At 40.4% G+C, this 25,288-nt stretch overlaps 1 protein-coding gene across 1 annotated transcript in view; it reads left to right on the top strand.

Annotated features, from left to right (window-relative positions):
• Nucleotides 1-24,372, top strand: part of Sumf1 (sulfatase modifying factor 1) — a 75,903-nt gene extending 51,531 nt beyond the window's left edge. Inside the window, exons 8-9 of the mRNA XM_034512350.2 lie at nt 14,712-14,771; nt 22,816-24,372. Coding sequence (XP_034368241.1) covers nt 14,712-14,771; nt 22,816-22,926 — 171 coding nt within the window. The 3' untranslated portion in view covers nt 22,927-24,372. The remainder of the gene's footprint in view (nt 1-14,711; nt 14,772-22,815) is intronic.
• The last annotated feature ends 916 nt before the right edge of the window (nt 24,373-25,288 follow it).

Below are 25,288 nucleotides of genomic sequence, written 5' to 3'. Positions count from 1 at the left end.
ATGCTGAAGTGTGCTACAGTTGATTGAGAGGGCCTGGAAGCTCTAATCTGCTTTAATATGCTAATAGGCACCGTAGATACCCTTTTGTCCCTTCTGCCAGTGATCAGGAAAAGGAGTCCTTTTGATAGAGGGGAACTGATTTTACTAGTTCCTGAGGAATGCTGGCTTTTATGTAACCACCAGAAATCCTCCTAATATCCAGGTTGAGCCCATTCTGGATATTTGGACTGCCTTTTGGAGTTTGGGGAATTGGAACTTCGTCTGGACCTAACAGCTTCTAGCCCTCTATGTGGCTGAAGATGGTGAACTCGGTTTTGGTTTGCTGTGTGTGTGTTGCTAAAGATGTAACCCAAGACTTCATACATGCTTGGGCAAACAGTCTACCACTGAGCTATACGTGTACCTAGCCCTGTATTTTGGGTTAAGTGAAATCATGTAGAGTTGTGTAGTACTTTAATGAAAGTGAAAGTCAAAGTGGCTATGCATTGTTTTGATATAGGTTTCTTCTCTACGAGTTAGAGTGCTTTCTCAAGCACATGTCTATAAGTACTCTATCACTATCCATGTCCACCCACCTGCCCATCCATCCATCCATCCATCCATCCATCCATCCATCCATCCATCCGTCATCTGTCTGTGCCTGTCTGTTGATCTCTATCTCTCCTTCATTCCCTCCCCCATCTTTCTCTCTCTCTCTCTACACACACACACACACACACACACACACACACACACAGAGACACACACACACAGACACACACATAGACAGATGCACATGTGTGCAAATGCACACACATCATATCCTTAAAATCTTTCTAACAGTGTGAAAGTAGGTCTGTGTTCTTGGAACTATTTTCATGGTAATTCATGGAGTGCAGAGACATTCTGACTTCACCTGGCTTTTGAACCTCATTTGTAGTCAGGACTCGGTTCCAGCTTTTTCAGTCCTCAGACTTGTTGAGGTTTACTGGACTTTTAAGTGTTGTTTCAAATACAAAATACAAAGGGCTACTTAATTCTTTGTAGTAATATTGTATCATAAACTACATATGGTAGGCCAGGAAGTGTTAAGAATATGCAAGATGATTTAGGAGGCATGAATTGCTGTGTCATACAGCACCTCTTTCCAAAAGCAAAGGCGAGGTGGTAAATTATGCCTACAGTTTTTAAGGTTCTGAATTTTGAAATTGGATTCCTGCCCTTCTTTCTGTCTCCATCTCTTATTTCTGTTAGGTTCTTATTAAAATTACTGATGTGGCAAATTGTTGGGTTTTGTTGTTGTTTTAACTCTGGCACCTAACTTGTTAATGAAGGATAAAGTAACAGTGTGTCATTCCATCTCCAAAGCTTACTTGTAGTGCCTTCCCCCTGCCACACTGTGACTCATTTGTTCTTTCCCTCAAGGCTCTGAAATAAAGCCTGATGAGAAAATAGAACAGTCAAATTATCTTTTCTCCTTAATCAGGTTGTACTGTGATTTTCTTTTTGACGTGGTTCTGTGGACCCATTTTTAATACATGTATATGTACATCACACGTCACTCTGGTGTGAGTCCATGGAGGTAGCCCTTGGTATCAACAAGTTCTGCACCCACTGGTTCCATTAACTAACCTGAGAAATTGTACCAAAAACTGCCCAGACCTCTTGCTGTTATTATCTCTCGAACAATGTAGCATGATAGAGATTTGGGTTATGTCTGTGATATATCAAAAATTACATGGAGTCCTGAGATGACATCAACTACATGTGTATGTTATATGCCAACACTGCTCTGTTTTGCATAAAGGATATGAATTTGAGTTCCTCAGGAGGTCCCGGGTCTAATCTGCTCCAGATACTGAGGAATGTTGGTATTTTTATCTATTTAGCAATATTTATCAGAAATCTTGCCGTGTCACATTTGTGTGTAAAGTTTTGGGCATTTGTAGACATAGCCTCTTTAATTTTTGAAGGTGCAGATGTTTGAAAAGCAAGTGAACACACCTAAGTACTTAGGAATGTGTGTCTGTTTCATCATGTGTAGGGACAAAGTACAGCGTGATGGTTGGAAGAATTTAATTTTAAAGTTCGATCTTGTTTTAAGTCCTAGCGTAGATACCCACTAGTTAAATAGACTTAGGCAAGGTTTTAGTGCGCTTGTTCAGTTTCTTTGTCTATCAGTGGAGAAATAGTAGTCTGGGCTGATGAGATGGCTCAGAGGGTCAGGTTGCTGTCATCAAGCCTGATAGCCTGAGTTTGATCTCTATGTTGTGGAATGAAAGCACAGTCTCCTGAAGTTTTTCCTCTGATGTCTATGTGTGCCGTGCAAATGGATCATTTAAAAATCTTACCTCTGCAAAAGCACACGGTCAGTTTGGTCTTAAACACAGTACAAAGTAACCAGAGACATCTGCAGGATGAGCCAGCCAGAAGCCAGGGCAGCACCACAAGGACCCGGACCTGGGACCACAGAGCTCCTACCCTCACTCTTGGTCTTGAGGTCCCTCATTTGTTAAGTGCAAGTACTTCAGGGAGGCCCTTGGAGGTCCTGCTTCCGCTTCCACTTCTGTTCCACGGGAGTGTGTAGCTATGCTCTTAGATCAGGCCTTTACCATCCCACACTGTGTCATCGCCTTGCTCACCCATACATGCACACACACAACACAATAAGTAAGAGGAATTGGAAAAAGTGAAGAAATAGTAGTCCTTTTCCAGCCTGTTGAGAGGTTTCCATGGTACTGTGAAGAAAATGTTTAATGTAAAGGCTGGAGTGTAGTAAGCACTTTATAAATGCTAATTTTAACTAGTGTTTTAAATGTAATCAAAGTTTAAAAGAAATATTTGTAAGCTACAAGCATACACCTTACTCTGAAATCTAATACATGGAAGAGATTTTTTTTTTTTCTGGACCCTTTTAGAGATGTGGAGAAGAGCTATGCCATCTGGTAGCATGCAGTTATAAATAACATTTCTTCCCGTGGGCAGCCTCTACTTCATAACGAGTACAGGAAGTAAACACTGTATCTCATCCAGTGAGACAGTTCACAGTGCTGGGCGCTTAGCACTTACCCACTTTCAGACTGTCCAAATAAAATCATGGAAATCTTTAAGTAGTACCTTGGAAATAATGTTGAAGTTAAAATACCATTTGTATAAGCTAATTTTTATATTCTCTCTTAAGTTGTTGATAAAGTGTCATGCAGAACACTGAGGTTGTATGAGGATGTGTTGAGTCCCTAGGAAAATGGAATTGTATATCCTTTCTGCTTTAAGGGATGCTTAAACCCTATCTGACCTGGCTTGCAGGACCAGGGCTTTCACAGTGTTATTCTGAGACGTAGAAGTGATGAACTTTGGAGCAGGTCTTTAAGCCAGAGTAGCTGGTACCCTGTGATTTCTGTAGTTTAGTTTGGGTTCAACTGGAAGTCACCTTTCTTTAAGATGTATGAGTTGTGAGCTAGAGAGTTGGCTCAGTGGTTAGGAGCACTGACTGCTCTTCAGAGGTCCTGAGTTCAATTCTCAGGAACCACATGGTGGCTTACAACCATCTATAATGGGATCCAATGTCCTCTTCTGGTGTGTCTGAAGACAGCTACAATGTACTCATATAAATAAAATTTTAAATAAATCTTTTACAAAAGATGTATACATTATTTACAATGACAGGAACTAATTTCTATACATGTTAGTGTGAATCTGTTAGGACTGGATAGACAGGGATGTACTTACAGTATCAGCCCTGCTTTCTGAGCTTGAAGAAGCACCTACACTTTAGGAGACACTGTCCACAGAGCAGTGTACTGCTTCCCTTAGACAATGGAAAAGCAGTTTCCTTGGTACAGAAATCCACGTGACTTGTTTTCTTTCAGCAATGGCTGAAAAAAGCCTCTGTATTTAGGCTAACTGGTTTTAACACTTAGATACTTCATATTCTTAATTTTTAAAATTGCCTCTCATTTACCAGAGTGTGTATGTATATGCCGCTGGCTCGTTTGGAACATTAAAACTATTTTCCTAGATCCTGGCTGCACTCTTTCTTCTCTTCTTTCTACCTGTGAAAGTACAGAAGGGCTATGAAATTTGAAGCCCTTGAAAGAGGCGTTTGAAGGAGGAGTATAGTTTTCTCGCATCTTTGGAAGAATAGATACAAAGTTTCACTGGCTCCACAGACATTTAAGTATAGAGTGGTCGCTGTGGAGTCAGCAAATGTCTGTTGACAGCCCCATTCTCAGATGCTGGTGAATGTTCATGGGGAAGTGGTGAATAAAGCCTGTGCTGTCGGGGGTGGGGGGGTGGGGTGGGGACTGTGTTATGCTACCAGAAATACAGGTAGAAAGAGGTGGCAAATGCTAGTATGTCCCTTTTTTTCCCCTGTCTCTTGTAGTTGCCGTCTCCACCTCTTCTTCCTTTTCCTCTCTTTTTCTCTTCTCTCCCTTCTACTTCTTCCTTTCCTTTTTCTCATTTTTTGTTTGTTGATAGGGAGAGAGTCTTATTATATATCCCTGTGTGGCCACAAACTTGCTATGTGTTACAGGCTGGCCCCAAATTTGAAATCCTCCTGCTTCTGTCTCCATGCTGTTATTACAGACATGTGCTATCATACCTGGTTCTGATACCACTTCAGACATCAAACATGTATATGTATGTTTTCTTCTGACATGAAGTGTGTGTTATTTTGCTACCAGTTCTCCAACACCAGTGATTATCAGCCCGGGAGTTCTAACATCAACTGCAGCTCCTAGTGTTAGCTGAGACCCCACAGATTAAGATCTTCTAAGACTAAGTCCCCATTCTAGACACTACCCTGAAATAGGGCAGCCAGGTGATTTCCCCTGACCTCTGTGTATTCATTCATTCATTCATTCATTCATTCATTCATTCATTCCCATAACCACTTACTCTAGTTTTTCATATATAAATAGTTTGACACGAGCCTGGGATATAGTGAGCCTTTCTTACCCTTCACCACCACCCCCCCTCAAAAAAACCCCAGTGGGAATGTGGGACAGGTGAAGCTAATCAATGTCCTTTTAAAAAAAATGAACTGAGTTGTAGGTCTTTTTCCCGAAAAGAATCTGTCAAGGAAGGCGTATGTTCCAGCTGAGTCATTTATGGCAAAAATATGATGCTCTATGAGGTAGGCCACACAAAGCACGTGACTGAGGGAGCCCGACAGCCTGGACTTGAACCCTGGCCCCCTACTTGTCTGTGACCTTGAGTCTGCTCACCGTGTCTCATCCTTCATTCTTCATTTGAAAACTGGGGCAAATGACTTAGTGTCTGCACATGCCTGTGCTGGCACAGTTGTTAATAGTTCTTCCTTTGTCTTTTAAACATTTCTTTATTTAAATGATATAGTATGTGGTTACCTTATAATAATGATAATAATTGACTTTATTACAGTGAATGGCCGCTTTACAGCTGTAAGACATAAAACGGTACTTAAATATAGTGTGAATGTGGTAAGTATCAGCCTCTAGGTTTACTTATATGCTGCTTATTCTGTGAATAGAATTAGTATATTACATACCATATTTGATGCATGATTCCAGAAGCAAAAATTGTAGTTTTTTTAGACAATGGAGAGCCATCCCTCCTGGTGTGAGCAACTTGAAGTTTCAAGAGTTCTCGTCCTCTTTGACCTAGCGTGAGTAGAACAAATGACACAAAGGGAATGGCTCTTCTCCTTCTCCTCAAAAGCCGGGTAGTTTCCACTGTAGGATTCGGTGATTTAGAATCCAGGAAGCCGTTCATTTGGTTTGTGTGTCTGATAAGTGTGGTTCTAATTTGAACTTCCCTCTACCTAACCTTTCTATGGCATCACCTTCCTCTTCCCTCTTTTTATATAATAATTAAACGTAATTATATACCTTCTCCTTTCTTTCTTTCTCTCTCTCTCTCTCTCTCTCTTTCTTTCTTTCTTTCTTTCTTTCTTTCTTTCTTTCTTTCTTTCTTTCTTTCTTCTTGTTTTGAGAGAGAGTCTCACTATGTAGACCATGCTGGCTTCTACCTCACTGAGCTCCTCCTGCCTCTGCCTCCCAAGTGCTGAGATTAAAAGCATTTACTACCATTCCCAGCTTGAGTACCCTTTTCATTCTTTCCTAGGGGGTAAATAACAATTTCACATAATTCAAAAAGCTTTATTTTCAGTAAGGCTTTTATGTACTTGCCTTTAACATTCTTTTTCATTCAGTACTGAGCATAAAATAATTATTGGAATATTTTATTTTATACCTTGGGAAGAGATTCTGTGACACCTACAAGATGGTTGACTGTTTAGAGGTGAGGTAAGTTTGAAAACTCCGTGGTGTTCTGACAGTGTGGACTCTACTACTGCACGGCCCTCTGTTCAATAGCTGTGAGCCTAGGACATGGCACACACTTCATTGCTCTCAGGCTTCCAAGTTCCTTATCTTTAAAGTAATACTTCCTGCTTTCAGGGTCAACACTGGAGATCAACTGGGATAAAAATGGCTAGTGTACTTGCAGTAATTTTGATGTAGGACAATCATCGGTCATTAATTGTTTTACGTTATGGGATGCTTGAAAGCAGAGTGTCTTTCTTTAAAGGGGGTGGGGGAGTGGCTGATGTGATGATCTGCACCCATCTCCCCAGCTCTCAGGATGCTGAGACATCCTGGCTTACAACAGTGATACTTTGCCTAAAAAAAAGATGGCAGAAGTGACTGAAGAAACTTCTTCTAGGAACAGTGAGCAGAGCCTGTCTTAGTCACACACATGATGCCCTTATTGCTATGTTAGTATGCACGCAATGGATGACTTTTTTTTCTGTTGCCCTGAATTTTGGGCTGCTGGAACATTGCCTATAGGAGTCCGTGTCATCTGCCAGCTAGAAGACTTGCCGAGAAATCAAGTGTGCTAGGGAATCCAGGGCTCAGTTAACCAGGGCAGGGACAACTTAGCTCTCAGTTCTTAGCACTCAACTGAGTACACTTCTCAAGGTTGTAGAGAATAAAATCTCTCCCTTTAATCTCTGAATTCCTCTGCATTTAAACTTCTAAGGAAGTATTTGAGCATTTGGGATCCTAGAAGACACAGTTTTTTCCTTTATTTTAGTTTAAACTTTTGTGTTCTTTGACTTTAAAAAGTTTTTATTTATAGAAAATTTGAAACATGCAAAAGTAGAAGCAAATACTCTGCTGAACCCTGTGCTTTCAATAGTCAGCTTTACTAACTGTCAGCTCACTGCAGACATGGAGCCTTGTTGGCTCCGTGATTGTTCCTTCTTGTCCCTAGTGATGTGAAGGAGGCACAGAGGTCCATTGGCTGCATGTTTGAAGAGACCCTGCAATAATTGCTTCAGATTTGTATTTTACTGGAAATGGCTTAGTCTTCCTACTGACTTACAGCTTACTCTGACTTATCATTATATGTTTTTGTTTTCCCTCAAAAGCCCCAATTGTGGCTGGGCACACACACCTCCCAACACTTGGAATGCAGAAGCAGGCAGATCTCTATGAATTTGAGGCTTTCTGGTCTAGATAGGGAGTTCCAGACCAGCCAGATCTACCCTGGTGAGACCCAAGCTCACAATAAGCAAATAAACAAACAAGTGCTCCCCAGTGTTATCTTGGTATAATTGATATTGATATTATTATATTGATATTATAATAATTGATATTATTGTATTGCAATAAATTGCATACATTTGAAGTGTTCACTTTAATTCAGTTTGGTAATCGTCCATGAAATAATTCCAATCAGAATAGTGACTGTAGCAGTCACCTTGTGCCACCTTGTAACCTCTGTGTCTCATGCCTCAGAAATTTGTAATCCTCTTTCTAGAAAGCACAGATTATGTGGTGTTCTTTTCAGTTTTAGATAAATGGAATTATATATTATGCATTCTGTTTGTCTTGCTTTTTTCCATAATGCCAGCCTTTTATCTATTTTACAAATGTTATTGGGCTCCCACCAGGTACCATTTTGAAAGCTATAAAGGCCTGTTAGGAGGCTATTATAGTTGGTTCTGCTGACAAATGATGGTGGTTTGAACCAGGGAGGTTGCCATGGAGATGATGAGCTACCATTCATTAGAGCTCTCCTTTGGAGGTAAAGCTAATTGGACTGCTTAGATGTAGGGATAAAAGAGAGGGAGGAATTCAGATCGTCTCCCAGGATTGGGAGACATTTTGAGATAGTCACAAAATTGCTGTTTAAATATTTTTAAAAGCAAAGAATAGTTTCCCTTGTCTAATGAAAAATTATGAATTTCAGTTTTTCTCTCTGGTATTGGGATATGATTTGAATTAGGCTAGTAGAAAGACCTTAGAATGAAGGTGAATATTTCTGGATTTTTTTCACTGTGTATCGAAGTGACATTAACTCTGCTATCTTTGACCCACAGGTTTCTGTGTTGGTTTTAGTGATGTAGTGATGAAAAGATCAATTCAACCCAGTCTGATGCTATGATTGACTCAGACTGTACTTTGTGATGGTACTTCAGCTATGGTAATTTTATTATAGTATAAAACAGTCTGTCTTTAGTCTACAAGGGTTATTAACATACCATGCATTTTATTAGGACCTGGACAACTCCACTTGGGAATTGAGCATTAGACAAACTAGATCAAGTGATCTCTGTGGGTTTGAATGTGAAGTTATACACGACCAGGCCTATTAAGTTCATAAGCACCTTTGGGAAATCTGAGTTAGTTATAAATTAACAATATGAAGTAGTAACATCAGCATGACACAGGTCTCCTGTCATTTGTTTAATGCATCCCATGCATTGTCTCCTTCAGTCCCCACATCTGTCCAGAGAAGCCAGGATGATTATTATTTCTGTTTTTCAAAGGAGGAACCTGGGGACATTGAGGGGTTGCATAACTATTCCAAGGCTCATTCAGTGTCAGGAGCAGGATTTGAACCCAAGCTGATTGAGCCCATGTTTTTCATCCTGAGATAACATTTGAGGTGAAGGTTGAGTTTAATGACTGGCTGGAACCAGATGTGTTAGGCAGAGAGAATAAGTGCTCTCCCTTCTGGGAGGCTGGTGAGAAGTGGTGTTGGTGAGTAGGACGAATACACGGCTGCTAGGCTTCTGTCTGGGTGAGCTGAGCAGATATTCCACAAAGAGATCTATGAGGCCATTTAAAAGAGTGAAAGTTTGAATAGTTTCATGATCCCCTTTTAGATCCTTAGAGGCAAAAAAGCTCATATTGCAAGTATGCATACATGATATGATATGGCTGATCTCAAAGACATTTTCTGATTTCAAACAACTTGCATCTTTTTCTCCACTGCTTCTACCTTTTCTGGTAGGCTCTGATTTCCATTATGACTGAAAAGATAAGTCTGCCCTGGTTGTAAACTGCCTGATCTTTCCTGCCCTGCCCACACTCTGCCAATGGATTTGGGGCTGTCGGCCAGCATCTGCGTACCACTGCTCATACATGCTCCATATCTGTACATGTGACATCTTCAGTGTCAAGGCAGATTCTTTTCTTAGAGGCTCATTTGTTTATTTTTTTAAAACAATTTGTACTTTGTTTTAAAATGTTTTTATTAGAATATATCAATTATACACAATAATAGTTTTCACTATAATATTTTCATACACATATAGAATTACCATTTTCACCTTATTGCCCTCTTATTCACATCCTCCCCATAACTAGTCCTCTCTCTCTCTCTCTCTCTCTCTGTCTCTATCTCTGTCTCTCTCTCTGTCTCCATCTCTCTGTCTCTCTGTGTCTTTCTCTTTCTGTCTCTGTCTCTGTCTCTCTCTCTCTCTCTCTCTCTCTCTCTGTGTGTCTGTGTGTGTGTGTATGTCCGCCCATCTGTCCATCCCAGTGAGTTTCATTAGGGTCTCCTACTGAGTTATGGGTGAGGGGTTATTTGGAGGACTGTGGTCACTTTCTAGGAACTGGTATTTTCTGCTTTGAAGAATGTATTGTGCTCTATAGTACAGGCTTGTTTATAACGAGATGATCCTACACAGAAAAACACCACAATGAAAAATACATTTAAAGGGCTGGAGAGATGGCTCAGAGGTTAAGAGCACTGGCTGCTCTTCCAAAGGTCCTGAGTTCAATTCCCAGCAATTACATGGTGGCTGTAATGGGAACCCGATGCCCGCTTCTGGTGTCTCTGAAGACAGTGACAGCATATATACATATATAAAAAATTAAATCCTTTCTTTGGTTTTTCGAGACAGGGTTTCTCTGTGTAGTCCTGGCTGTCCTGGACTCATTCTGTAGACCAGGCTGGCCTTGAACTCAGAAATCTGCCTGCCTCTGCTCCCAAGTGCTGGGATTAAAGGCGTGCACCACAACTGCCTGATTAAATCCTTTTTTAAAACAAGAAAAATACATTTAAGATTTCTAATGAACTGTCTCTGAGTGTATGTAGAAGAGCCTTATTATGCCAGGGAGTTACAGGTTTTACTGCACTGAATCTGTTCCTTCAGTTTTCCTAACAGAGTTTGAGAAGGAACTCATGCTTGGCAGCTTTAGAGCCTCATACTCCTGCCTCTTAACCTCTGTTTTCTTTCTTCTTCAAGCAATATTACAAATACTTCTTTAATGACTCCATTTGGTGGCATTTCAGATAATGTTACTTTTAAGTTTACTTTTAAGTTTCTTGTTTTGAAAATGTTCATATATAAATGAAAACAGAGGTCCCATAGCTCAGACTCAGCGGCTATTAACTCTGTCAATATGTTTCTTTCAGAGATGGGACCAACCATTAGTAACTGTGTCTGTGTGTACATCTACATGTATAAAATAAATTTATTACTGAGTTCTTTTTAATCATGCTGAGTGGCTGTAATGCTCTTTTAAATTTAAAATTTGATTCTGCCATACATATGCATACGGTATTATGAACTAGTGTTTTTCTTAGTGTAGTGTGGGTCCTTGAGATCTTCCAGAATACAGCTGGAAAAGAAAGATTCACACCTAGTTGGGAAGAACAGAGGAAACTAGCACTTAGGATTGTCACCCGAAGTTCATGAAGACAGACTGAAGGTGCTAATCTCTCACTGCTTTCAACTCTGAAAATGTGGATTCCTATAGACAGAACAAGTGCCCTTCATCCCTGAGCCCAGAGCACATGTGCCCTGGCATCTGAGGCTGAAGGATGGATGGATGCTTTGAGGGAGGTAGCAGCAGCTATAGGCCAGCTTGGTTTCCTTATGTCAGTGTTCTCATCATGAAAACACTACATCTCTTATTGCTCTTTGTCCTCTAGGCCTCCTGGGAAACGTCTCTTATAGCTCACCTTAACTGAGAGCCAGAAGGAACAGAATTCTGGGAATAAAGTTGAATAGAGCTGAGGCAACACATTGTAAAGCTTTTTTATTTTAATAACTATCCAGTCTAGTTTGATCAAATTTATACCTTTATATTATTTTAAAATAATATATTGTATTTTATACATTATAATATATAATTATAAAATAATATGTTTCCAAGAGCTATGTGATTTTTACCTAAAAACTTCAGTATGTGTCTAGAAAAGGTAGAAGTTTTACATAATACTTTTAATTCTTAGAGGAGAGGTGGGTCTTGAGAACTCTTCCTTGATCTATTGTGGAATTTTTACTGACTTGATGCTGTGAAACTGAGCGGGTACATGCAACAGCCATGTCCTCCCCGGAAGTCAGCTCGTTATAGCTCTCCCACTCACCTGCTGCGTCTCACTTCTTTCCACCCACCTTTATGACATTTCTTGAGCCTTGGATGTTGGCAAGCTGATATAGATGACACATCCACAGAGTTATGCATCCTAGGAACTTTGACCAGTTATGAGTCTTAGATAAGAATCTTCACTGACCAAAGATGAGAACAACACAAATGCATTAGTGTAAACATAAATATTTAGAAGACAGTGTGACAGCATGGCCACTTAGCAAAACAAAATCAATAGGCTTCCCTTAAGGGCTATGGTCTTCTTAGTACTGGATTTTTGACCAGGTATAAAATTCTTCCTGTGGAGCTGGGCCACATCCAATCAGAAAACAGTTGGCTATTCCTGTAACCATCATTCCACTGTTGGACTAATGCGCACATCTTGCCAGCATGTCAATATTGTAAGATTCAGGGTCTGCACTAGGTAGTGATGTGTCTTTCCCCCAGCAGCCTTGATAGCACCTCTGTTACTGTGCAGGTTAGCCATGTAGGAGAGAGTTTACTGTTCAGTTTGAGGTTGATTTCTCTATGTACTGCACCCAAAATGGGTGGTATCTTCAGCAATAGGCTCTTAGCACCTAAAGATAGAGAGAACGAAGTCATCACTAACCCATTTATGTCTTTTGTTTGTATGTTTATGTGTGGACACATCTGTGTGTTTGTGTGTGGACACATCTGTGTGTTTGTGTGTGCACACATCTGTGTTCAAGTTTGTATCAGGAAGTCAGAACTCAAATTGCACAAGTTAGTTCTCTCCTTCTTTCATGTAGGTCTTGTGGATAGCAGTTAGATCATAAAACTTGTGAAAAGCCCCTTAACTCCTGAGTCATCTTATCCACCCAAATCAGTACCTTTTCACAGCTTTGCTGAACATGAGTTTTTAGGGTCACTATTGTAGACACTAAGTTCCCTTAGTAATTTCCCTGCCTTTTTGGCAAAGTGGTAAGCACTTAAAACAGTTGTACCTAATTCTATGTCTTGTTTTATAGCAAAAATAGTCTCATATGTAGCTGGTAGCTGAGCAAGTGTCTAGGTTCAGGTTGTGTTGGCTATTGCAGTTGGATTACCTGCAGTGGTTGGTAGTGTCACACCACCATGAAGACTGACATATTTTTCAGCTGCAACTTTAGGTCATTAGAGTAGTAGAGAGGGAACTTAGGTTTTCACATCTTCCCATTGGTGAGTGGCCCACTTCTTCTTACATGTATTTTGACAAAACAAAATTAATCTTATTATTGTAGCACATACTATGATAGTTGTGTTGAGACCTGAATTGGCATTAACCTCTGGTCTGACAGAATGTGGAGAACCTCCCAAAGCAGCAAATGCAGGGATTTCCAAGCAAAAAACAGTCTTAAGAGATGTGGTCATCATATGGGCAGATACGGAATTATATTTGCTTCATGTGAATTCTTGATCAACACCTTACCCCTTTCCCATCCTCTTTTATGTGTATGGATCTTTTGCTTGCATATGTTGGTGTACCATGTGCATGCAGTGGCCACAGAGGCTAGAAGAAGGCCTCTAGTCCCCTGAGATTGAGATTACAGATAGTTATGAGGTGCTTTGTCAGTGCTGTGAATTGAACCTGGGTCCTTCGGAAGAGTAGCCAGTGCTTTTAACAGCTCTCCAGCTCCAAGTGCCTTCCTTTTATACATTGATAAACTCACCCAGAGATTCTGATATAATAGCTGTCTTGTTCTAGATGTTCCTGAAGAGAAAGCTGTGGTTTGAACCTTTCTTTTCACTGGTGGACTTTACATTTTCAGCATGTCAATTATAATAGTAATATTATCAATATATCTAAGTGTTTAGGGCTCTAGGTATACTCTGAACTTGCAAAGGAATTATGTAGAGTCAGGGACTGAGTGACAGTGTATAAAATACCTTGGAAGAAACCTGCCCTTCTATCCACCTTGACAAGACTGGCATGATAGTGTGCTGCCCCTCTCTGAGGGTTGGGTGGGCATAGTCCTTTACCTTTTGTCTTTTAATCAATAGTCTTTGACAAACATATTTTTAGCTAGAAATGGAAAAGTGCAGCCAGGAGGAGGATTGTGCCCGACTTCTCTCTTATTTTCAGTAAACAGAGCAGATGGCTGTGTGATTAGTTGTCTTTTTGAACAACAAAGGAAAAACAAATCGCTCCCACCCCCACTCCCCAGCCCTGGCTTATGGGAGTTTCTTGGCACTTCTTTCATGCCTTTTGGAGAACACACTTGATGTTGAGGCTTTTATCTTAGCAGCTGAAGTGCCAGGATTTTCATTTCCATTGCCCTTTTATCAGAACTTCTTTCTAGAAGCAACAGACATACCTTTTGGCTGCTCTGTCTGCGTCTTTGTTCTCTTTACTGTTCCTTCTTGCCAGCATTAGGTCTCTCCAACTTCTGCCTTCCTGGTTTCTAAGGGGAACTAAGGCGAGTGTTTCAGAGCACTCTTCTTGGAGCAAAGCCTGGGTGTGAATCTTCACTCTCCTTTTCCCTTCCTCCAAAGGGATTATTGATGGCATAAGAATTAATAAAAAATACTTAGAACAGTGCCTTGTTCTGAACAGCACTGTATCTGAAGTATTTTATTTTATTTTTAAGGAAAACATTGTTCTGTTTCTAAATTACATTGACAGTTACATGGTTCTGAAATGGTGTAAGGGAATCCTGGGTGATGCACAGAGCAATTAGCCAGCAACAACATAACTCACCCTTGCTATCTGAATGAATAAGTTGATAAATGATAATCCGGGCACATCTAAGTATCAGAACAACGAGGCAGGGGATGCTGCCAAGCAGTTTATAGGCATGTAGGCAAAGGATGAAATTGGAAGATTAGAGGTAGCTAGCTTTCTGTCATCGCTGTCTTCATGAAGAGGCAGGGACTTGAGGTGGACTGTAGAAGATTGGACAATTTAGGGTCATGGGTATTCAGAAGGGTGTGAGAACATGTATAGTGTCCAGGACAGAGACACATGGAGAGTCTGAGTAGCCACAGGATGACTGCTTTTGCCAAAATGGACTCCTTTCCATTCTGTGAGGAGCATTCATGTTATCTAGACTAACAAATGATTTTTCTCTTCATCCACAGAAAGGCCCCACTTCTGGGAAAGACCGAGTGAAGAAGGGTGGATCCTACATGTGCCATAAGGTCAGTCAAACTCTGCTAGCTGTTCTTGTGGGTTACAAATTCATTGTAACATAACACCCCTAAATGTTCTCCTTGTTTTTGCTATTGTAAACGTCTTCACATCCAAATGAGAACAAGACAGGAGAGTCTTCAGCTTACTAAGAGTCACAGGGGATAATAACGGGAGACACAACCTGTGAATTGCATCCTGTTGACTAGATCAGCTGCTGACTCTTACACTGCTGAGAGGCTTCTGTCTGTTGGCCTGTGAATGGGTTGGGCCATCTACCTCTTCCATGCTTAAGTCTAGGACCACACCCTTAATTTCAGATGTCTGTAAGTTTCTGAGTTCTGTTGAGATTCAAGCTAAAGTTATAAATGGAGGGTGGTTTGTGGTTTACCAAAATGGAAGCACCCAAGCGTGTTGGGTGTAAACGTGCATTTTTGCTCTGTGAGCTGTGATTTCAGTGTCCAAACTGGCAATTCTTGGTTAGGCTGAGTGATCGGCACCTCACAAGTAGTCTTCATGAGGAATTTGGAAATAGAATCTGATCTTTCTTTTTTTTTCTCTCTTTGAGTCATGCATTTTCCCTGTCTTGCGCACTCAGGGTCTGTCTTTTGGCTCTGTACTAAGAAGCATTTGCAGTTGATCATTACCAAGAATCTTTGCATGGTTACTGACTCAGTTTTAGAGATTTAAAATCATCTATAGTAGTTACCATAATTAAGTTACTAATTTGTAATAAAGACATTTGGAAACTTTAAGTTTGCCCTAATATAGTAGCCCTCAAACTTTATCTTGCTTCAGAATCATCATATGTATAAGATAATGCCTGGCTTTTCACGTCTGCCATCATCTGGTTAGAATTTTCTGCTTTATAACCTGGATATCAGGATGTTTTCAAGTTTTTCAAGTATTGAAAACATATAGCAAAGTTTGGTAATGGCCTCAAGAAACTCTAGTGGGCATACACGGGTGAGTTTGTAGGCGTGTGTTTTCTACAAGGTTCTTAGTTTAGAATCTGGCCATGTGATTCAGGAGGGAAGTTCATTGAGTTCAACTCAATTCTTGCTTCAAGCCTACATGAAACTAGGCATGATGGCACACACCTTTAGCTTCATCCTTCAGGAGGTAAAGGCATATGGAGCTCTGTGAGTTCAAGGTCAGCCAGGGCTAGCCAGCTGTGAGACCCTATCTTAAAACACTGACATTAAAAAAAAAAAAAAGGAGAACATATCTACATCAATAATAAGATATAGATAAATTTAACCTTATGGAGTCATAATTAATTAACTAATTAATTAAAATTTTGAGTCAGGAGCTTGGTATGCTAGCCAAGCTAGTCTCCAACTCCCGAAATAAAGCATCCTTTCTGCCTGAAGCCCCCAGTAAATGGAAGATGGACATGTTCTACCTTGTGGGGCTCATGTCTCATTCTGTTTGTCTATCTGTTTGTTTATTTGCTTTTCTCTCTCTCTCTCTCTCTCTCTCTCTCTCTCTTTCTTTCTTTCTTTTTTTTTTTTTTTTTTTTTTTTTGAGACAGGGTCTCACTGTGTATCTCTGGCTGGTCTGGAACATACAACATAAATCAGGCTGTCCTTGAATTCACAGAGATCCACACACCTCTGCCCTCTTTAAGTTCTGAGATTAAAAGTCTATGCCATCATGCCCAGCCCTCATGTCTCATAGGAAATAAAAAAGTTTTTAAAATTAAGTATTATGCTACTGTAGTTGTTATATTCCATTCCAGATTGAGGATATTCAAAGTTTTTAATCATCAATGAAATAGATTTTGCTAGGTGCTTTTTGTACATTTGTTGAAACGGTTTTCTTTTCCTTTTTGGTCAGTTAATATAGTGTAATACGATGATGTATGATTGGTTTCTATTTTCTTGGTTTTATTTGTTGTTTGTTTACTTATTTATTTTTGAGTCAGTGTCTCACTATGTAGCCAAGACTAAGTTTGAATCTCTATGGAAGCCAGACTCTCACATCAGCACCCGGCCATGTCCAGCTTACTCTCACCTCGTAAGCCATTCCTGCACTCTTGCTGTCTGTTGCACCTAGTCATGATGTGGTACCTGTTTAATATTTTGGATTCAGTTTTCTAAAATATTGAGAACTTTTGCATATAATTAATGATGAGTAGAACTTTTTTATTGTTCCTAGTAATTTTTGTGTGTTTTGGGTATGTTGTTGTGTTCATAAATTTAATTGTAAAATAATCTTAAATCGTAAGGTTTTTAATCTTGTTTTTAAGAAGAGTTCATGTAAAATTAACGTCATTTCCTTCTGAAATGCTTGGAAGAATTCCCTACTAAAGACCTTTGGACCTCGACTGGTGCATTTAGCCCATTTTTTTCATTACTGTAAGGAAAACCCAAAAAGAAATTAAAAAAAAAAAAGAATCTTATTTTGGCTTATGTTTTTCGGGATCCAAAGTTGAGGAACATCATATGGTGCTTATATTCATGCTGGGTCCAGAGATTTTCTAAGGCATCACATGGGAAGTGATGGTGTGTGTGCCTGCTCGCACGTGTGTGTGTGTGTGTGTGTGTGTGCGCGCACATGTCTTTTGTGTGTGTGTGTAGTATGGGTGTTGTGCTTGCATGTATGTCTGGATATCACCTGTATTCTAAGTGCCCATGGGGACAAGAAGAGATCATTGGATCCCCTGGGACTAGAGTTACTGATAATAGTTGGGACCATGTGGGTTCTCAGAATCAAACCTGGGTTCTCTGGGAATAAGGGCTCTCTCTTAACTGTTGAGCCATCTCTTCAGGCCCCTTATTCCTAGTTTTTTAACAGCCTATCTAAGTTACAGCTTCAGAAAGGAGATGAGGACACAGAAAGAGAGGCTATGAGGTAGCAAAGCAATCAGTTAAGAGCATAGGCTGATCTGTTGATTACACGGTGTGGCCTTAGGCACACTATTAATATCTCTTGGCTTCAGCTTTTCCTCATGTGTATAATGTATGTGCTATTTATATCTTTCTCACAGGGTTATTGGAAGAATGCAGAGTCAGTATTGCTAAGTTGATGGATCAGTTCACATACATAAGTACTCAAGTGTAGACTTTGGTTCTTGGTTTTAGATTGATGCCTAACATTCCAGTGTGGGAATCTTCATTCCAGTCCACAGCATCAGGGCTACCTTCCTACCAGAATGACAAAGGAATTGGTCTAGTGTCATTTGAAAAAACAATGGCAAGTCCTGGGTTCTGGAACAGGCTTCCCTAGAATGACTCAATATGAGATACAATAATAAAAATAGCCTTTATCTGAGAAGTGTTTTTCTCTCATGAAAACCATATTTCTGCCTCACTTGAGTTGAAGGCCTCCAGGGTTGTAGGTCATTATCTTAAGTGGATTATTTCCTGAGCCAAGAGCATATCCTTAGCACAGATACTAAGATCACTTTTGCAAAGTAATTAGCCATTTTGATGAAATTAGGCTGAAACAGGTCCCTCCTACTATTCCCGTTCTTAATTAATAGAATGACCCATTTTCCAGCCATCCAAAGACCTAGCTTCTTTTAAGAACTACTTTTGATGCTGAAAATAGAGATTGAAAGATATAAAGAGCAACCAGAACATTCCTAACCAGGACATTTGCTCTTTAATTGTGTCTCATTAGTGACCCATTATTGAAGTTTAAGAAAAGTACTTATTAATACATATTTTCTGAGTGAATGGATGTGTGTAAGTAGAATGATAGTAGTATGAGTTGACTCTTTGCAAATGCTGGGCATGAGCTCTCAGCACTCGTGTGCATGTGCATGTGCGTGTGCGTGTGCGCCCGTGTGGATCAAACCCAGTGAGTACACACACTGGGGAAGTGCTCTACCACCCTTTCCCCATCCCTTTTCTACATGGTGTGGTGAGACTTTCTGTTTGGATTCAGATTTTCATAGTTGTTTAGTTAATGGAAGGCCTCGGGAACTGCTGTGACCCTGTAGTAAAACCTTTTGTAGTTGCTGAGTTTTTGAAAGTGTTTTGTTATATACATGTCATGAGTTTTATATACTTTAATATCTATTTTTTCAAATTTGAATTATTTTGTATTATACTCAAGGTTTTCAATTATGGTCATAATAACAATTTTGTATATTACCAGTCTTTTTCTAGTCTCTTGTGTCATTGATGCAGAATACTTCTCAACACTGTTCTAAGCAGGCACTAAAAATTCATCAGAGATATTGCAGCCTGCCTTTTGTAGCATATAGAATAATCCATCCAAGGAAAATGCAGTCCTGTGCCTTATCACCAGGGCTGTCCTTCAGCTTGATGGTTTGTGTGCCACATAACCTGTTCCCTACCATCTAGGTAGCTCAAGTGTACCCACAGCCGGAAGCTGGGAGAGGTGTCATCTTTTTTCAACAGACAACCCAGAATCTCAGAGGCCTGATCTAAGCTGGACAGTGCTGCTCTTGTTTCTGTGAGGACGAGGTCAGCCAAGCTGAGGTTCAGTGACAGAGTGTGTGTCCCCAAAGCAAAGCTTTTGCAGCACTTTCTCTACAGTGCTTGTTTGGTTTGTTTCTTATGGAGGGCTTTGTTTTGGTACGTTTCTATTTTTGTGGTGTGAGGATTGCTTGCTCACACTAGGCACGCGTCTGACAGTGAGCTCTGTCTCCAAGCCAAGATGAGTATTCTTATGTACTTTTACACACGGCTTTATTTTATCAGTGAGGACAGATTCTGGAAGGCTCTGCCTAAGGTTAAACAGCCACTGAGATTGGTATTGGTTTTTTTTTTTCCTTGCTGGTCAAAAGATTAGCAAAATGTTTATCACAATTTTCACTTGTATTGAGTCCAAACTCCTCGGACTGTGGGCATGGTGGTGTGATTCCGTTTGTTTGTCTGCTCATATATCTTGCTTTTTAATTTTCTCTGGAATTCCAGTTTTCCAATTCTTTGGGGTTCTCAGCTCCCTCTCAGAGTCTTTTGAAAACCAAACCTCTAAAAAGCAGTCACTGTTGCTGACGATCATCACTCCCCACTTCTCCTTTCTTCAGAGCTGACCACTGCTGGAAGCAGTCCTGAATGCTTCAGTCTGTTTGCAGCCCGACTCCTCCCTGTGAATGGCAGCTCTCTGATAACAGGTTCCTTGTCTGTCTGCTCTGATTGCATTCCTCATGCCTACAGTTGCAGCTGGTGTGTTACAAGCGCTCATATATTTAGTGTAACCGTGCTGTGATGAGATGAGGCTCTGTATAATCTGGTTGTTGTTTTGCTCAGGTTTTTCCTTTTTTGTGCTTCTGATACCACTCTTTACCACTTAGTCTGCCTGCCATCCTCCTTTATAAATTGCTGCTATTCAGAGTGTACCCCAGGGGTTGCGCAGGGACTGAAAGCTTGTTAGAGATGTATCTTGAGTACTACACGAGCACCATGAAAGCAGCATGTCTGGATGTCTGGGTGTGTATTTGGACAACCTCTTCAGTCTGTCTGTTTATCTGTCTATCTGTCTCTCTCCCCATCTCTCTCTTTTCCCTCTGTGTGTGTGTGTTTGTCTATGTGTCTGTCTGTTCCCTGAGTATTAGTTACTTACCTTGTTGCTGTGATAAAATACCTTGATTAAGGCAACCTAAGGACCAGTGACAAGATTCTGGGTGGAAGTACGTGCCAGAACTGATGACTGCTGTCACTGGACCACTGGAGTATACAGCATACAAACAGAATAAATATTTTAAAAGCTTATGAAGGAGAAGATTTATTTTGGTCAACAGAGCCACAATAGTCTACCATGACATGGAAGTCATAGTGCTTATGGCTTGAGGTAGCTGGTCACATTGTATCACAGTCAGGAAATACAGAGGGACCAATACTGCTGTTCTTCTTTTTATGTAGTCTAGAACTGTAACATAGGGAATGATATTTAGACACACCTATATTTAGGTTGTGTCTTCCCACATTAGTTAACCTCACCAAAATAATCCCTCCTAGGCCTGGGCAAATGTTATTCTCTGGTGATTCGAGATCCTATCAAATTGATAGCATAAATCGTCACACTGCATTCTGAGAACCATGCCATAAGCATGTATCACCTAGGCCTTCCCAGAGACATTGACATTCTGCCAGAGACCGAGTTTACTAGCTTAGCTCAAGAGTGTTTGTAAGTTTTTGATGCATACTCATTGTTTTCTCCTTTGCCTGTGTCCTCCAACAAGCCAGGCCAGAACCATGCCTAGATCTGGTTGTAGGCATATTCCTCTTGGTATATGCAACCAGGAAATGGAATGCTTGGTTGTTTTCATCATATGTGGCCCCTTGGTGGGATACGACTGGCAGAGTCTTCAGTGTGCCTGCCCTTGGGCTTGACCTTTGCTGCAGTGTGGACTTCACTGCATGTGTGTGCTTTCATAGAGGCTCTGAGTTAGCAGAGTTTGATTCTAGAAATATCTGAGTTCTGTCATTTCTCAGCAGTCTAGTGCCTGTGCTGATGATTCTGCTGTCACTTCACACTTCTTGCCAGATATTTGAGAGCTTCTGTTCATCACCTTATTATTTCAATCACATTCAGAATTCATCTTCTGTCTGTCTACCTGAGCATTGGTAATTCTGTTCCTCACTCTCCACAAGGAAAATTGGTTGCTATTGTTTTATTATCTATAGAAGATAGCACATTATGTCTTCTTCTTTTTTTTTAATGGGGAAAATACACCAGAGAATTTCCATGTCAGCCCCAGAGATAATTTTTATGGAGATTAGAAGCATCTGACTTTTTGTGAGAGAAAAGAAATAATGGGAATAAAAAAATGTCTTGCATGCTGACCTATTTTTTTCCCATCCCACACATTATCTCTTCTGTGTGAGTTCCCAACTTCTTCTACATGAGTCTTTTTGAAGTGTCTTTTACCAGTTGGCAGCAGTGGGCTCAATGGGCCAACTCTTGACTTATGCTCATGGCTTCTAAGATGACTAGTTTGTTTTTATTTTATGCTATTTTGAATTGGAGGATGAACCTCATAAAAGTTCCATGCATGGATATTTTGGAATCTTGCAGCTTTCAAAATATTGTGTCAAATAGTCCATGGCCACAGACACATGTCCTGAATGTTTGTGTGAGTGTATGTAAGTAGGCTGTGTGTTGGTGGTAGGAAAGATGACCTGAGATGCATAGCACCCTTTGCACCAGGAGTCTAGACTCTTGCTAAGAAAGGAAGCACACAACAGTTTGTCCAGAGTGGAATCCTGCTTCCTTTAATAACTGTGTCACCTTCTGTGACTTGTTTGATTTGCCTAGACTCTTACAATCAAAGAAATAGCAGATAAAAGTACCCGCTATCATGCTGAATATGTCCTAGGAAATCGATGTCCATGTTTGTGTGAGCATTTATTCTATGCTTTTTCACAATTAGAGAGAATGAAATAAACAACCCCAACATGTATAATTTTATTATTACTGTGATTTGAAATCCTGAGGTATTGGGAAGAAAGTGGTTTTCCAACAGCTTTTCTTTCTCATATTTTAAGTTCCTATGTTGACTCTTAAAATTTTGCCAGTGTGTTTAATATATTCCATGATATTTGATGCTGTTATTAATTTTTTGTTGCAATTTATATCCATTGTTAATAATGTCAAAAATTGATATAATACACCCCAAATTAGAAGCTTTGCATTCAAGAATAATGATTGTGAGTATGTGCATCTTATAATCTCATGGGTCTTTTAGTCCTTTTTTAAGCATGTGATTATATAGGTTAGATCATACTACATACACACACATACATACATAAACATGATTCTTAGTTTGTAACACTGCTGACTACACAATCACATGGATAACCATAGGAGGTTGCTGTTTGCTTTTTTGGGTGTTGTAAGTGGTGTTGGCCTTTCTCTTGTATGTAGGTGGTATTTGTAAGGTAAACAATGCTGGCTGTCTGATTCTTGAATGTGCTGCCTTTTGCCAAGCTGAGCATCTTAAGAAGGCAGTTGAGGGGCAGCTCTGCCTTCAGGTAGCTCCAAGTTCGTTGTCCCAGGTATTTTTGTGAAGCTGTATCTAATCTAAGCCTCAAGTCAAGGGTTCCAGGATCTCTTATGGCTTGTTACCTCTTATAGTCCTATTGCTATAGGTACCGCTGTGCAGCTCGAAGCCAGAACACTCCAGATAGCTCTGCATCCAACCTGGGATTTCGTTGTGCAGCAGACCACCTGCCCACTGCAGACTGACAGCCAAGAGGAGCCCTTCCAGGTCCAAGAAGTTGTTTCTCGCAGCTGGCGTTTCCCCGGAGATCTGAACTGATCTTGTGTAAAGTATTCCCACCTGAGGAGAGTTACATGTCTACCCAGTGGCCAAAGGAACTGTCTCATGTGACCAAATTGCTGACGTATGTCAGTGCTTGTGCTTTATTGTGTGGTGTATCTTTGGGGATCATCGCCATGTTTTTACTTTGAGAGCCTTTTGAAGAGGAGAGAGCTGAGAACCATGAAGTCCTGGCCAGACTCTGCCACAGGGTCAGACCCTGGAGTCCAGCACCTTGTCTGCCTGGGCCTCAGTCTCCTTATGAAATGAGGGGTGAACGACATGGTCTCTGAGGCTCTCCCCAACTCACAGATTCTATTCGCACTAGCAGAGTGTATTGTGATTGCATAGTGAGAATTTATGACAGATTATTTTTTAGCTATTTTTCCCGTGTGTGAATCTTGAGTAATACTAATCATATAAGGTAAGAGTTCTCTTACGTATTATTTTCAGAAGGGGGGGGTTCAAGTCCTTTATATTCATACTGCACTTTGTTCTTTCAAGGAAATCAGTGTCTTTAACATTGTTGTGACAAATCCCATTGGGATAGTGAGGGGACACTCAAGTTTGGAGTTCTGAACACCCAGGAATGCCTGTGGAGTGACTCTACTGTCCTTTTTCTTTTGACATTAAGTGCCTTTGGCTCAGAGGGACAGTTTGAAGCCTTGTTTTTCCCTTTGCCCTCCAAGCCTTCAAAGAATGTGAAATATGTACTAATTAGGAAAACCATTGAATTCTAAGTACAGGGGTGTTGCAGTTTGGTCTGATGTTATGTATTGTAATGCTAAATCCTGTACCTGAAGGTCTAGGCCTGTGAGTGAATTCTCACATTTACAAGCTTTTTTTGTGCAAACCTAGTTCCTTAATTTAAAACATTGGTTAAATAAAATTGGCTACAGCCAGTTACTGGAGGGATTAGAGGTAGGTAGGTTTTGAGTTACCTGGTTGGGGGTGGAGAGAGGGGAGAGAAGGAGGAAGGAAAGGATAGGTGGAGATGCCATGAGGGAGATGGACCATAAACATGTGGCTAGGAGAAACTACAAGTGTCTGGGGAGCAGTGCTGGGGAGGCAGCAAGGCCAGCAGTTAGAAAAGTAGATTAGGGATCTCCTCCCCCACCCCAGTTATTGTCAAAGCCACATAAAATAACCATAGTCTGAGTCTCATTTATTTGTAAGCTAGTTGGGGATAGGCTTATATTGATACCGCACAGGAGAAAAAGAACCAGGGCCTTGAATAGACTACATTCAGGGTATCTGGTATATTATACCAGAGAAATGAGATTATGAGTGATTTTTTGATCAAAATCTTGTTGATTTTGTGATATCAGATGCTTTGAATCATGCACTATGTCAAATAAACTAGTACCTCTCAAGTCCGACTTCACTTCTTCATTCCTTACAGGGACTCGCTCATTCCTTCCTTTGTGTTTTTCTTCAAAAACATCATTTTGTGATGCTCTTGTGTTTTGTTCTCCAGAGAGAAGCTAGTTGATAACTTTGATATATGGGTAGTTTGTAGCAGTTTTTATTCTATAAAGCAAGGCCATTCTGCCAAGAATCCCGTTACAGCTTTGCTACTTCTTGTCACAATACATGATACAAAGTCAAGGGCATTGCCTTGGTGAACAGATGCTTCCGATGCCAGGAAAGCACTCTGTTCAGAGTAAAGGCTTTTAATTCAAGACTGCTGTTGCTAGCATCCACCCAGGTTTCCAGAGTCCCGAGTCCCTGAGCCATTTTTACCAAAGCTCATCTTTATGTTAGTTGTTCACAATGTCAGTTAAGTAACATCGGAAGTGACCAGTCAACACTGGTTTACTACTGTTACCGTTTTACTTTAAAAAGTATATTCGAGTGTAAGCACATGTGTACTTGTGCATCTACATAGGTTGGAAGACAACTCATGAGAGTCTGTCTTCTTTCACCACCGCAGGACCCAGGAATTAAACTCAAGTCCTCAGGTTTGGTGGCAAACACCTTTAGTCTCAGAATCATTTTACCAACTCTTGTTTTGTAGAGGGGCCTGTAGCCTAGGTCGATCTGAAATTCCCTAGGTTGACCTTGAACGTTTTGTCCGGCCTCAATCCCCTAAGTACTGGGGTTATTGTCATGTACCACCATGTCTGACAGTGGCTGTGTCTGTGTACAACTTCTTTATAAAGTAGTCATTTGGCTTGAATATATAGACACATTTATGATCACTTTGTGAATATAAACCACTTCTCTAAAAACTTCTGTGTGATGATTAATCCCATTCAAAAAATAACAAACAAAGCTTATGTAGGAAAC

Source organism: Arvicanthis niloticus, chromosome 9, assembly GCF_011762505.2.
Source record: "Arvicanthis niloticus isolate mArvNil1 chromosome 9, mArvNil1.pat.X, whole genome shotgun sequence".
Taxonomy (NCBI): Eukaryota; Metazoa; Chordata; class Mammalia; order Rodentia; family Muridae; genus Arvicanthis; species Arvicanthis niloticus.
Note: the sequence above shows the minus strand (reverse complement) of the source record. Positions and strands in the feature narration are given on the sequence as shown.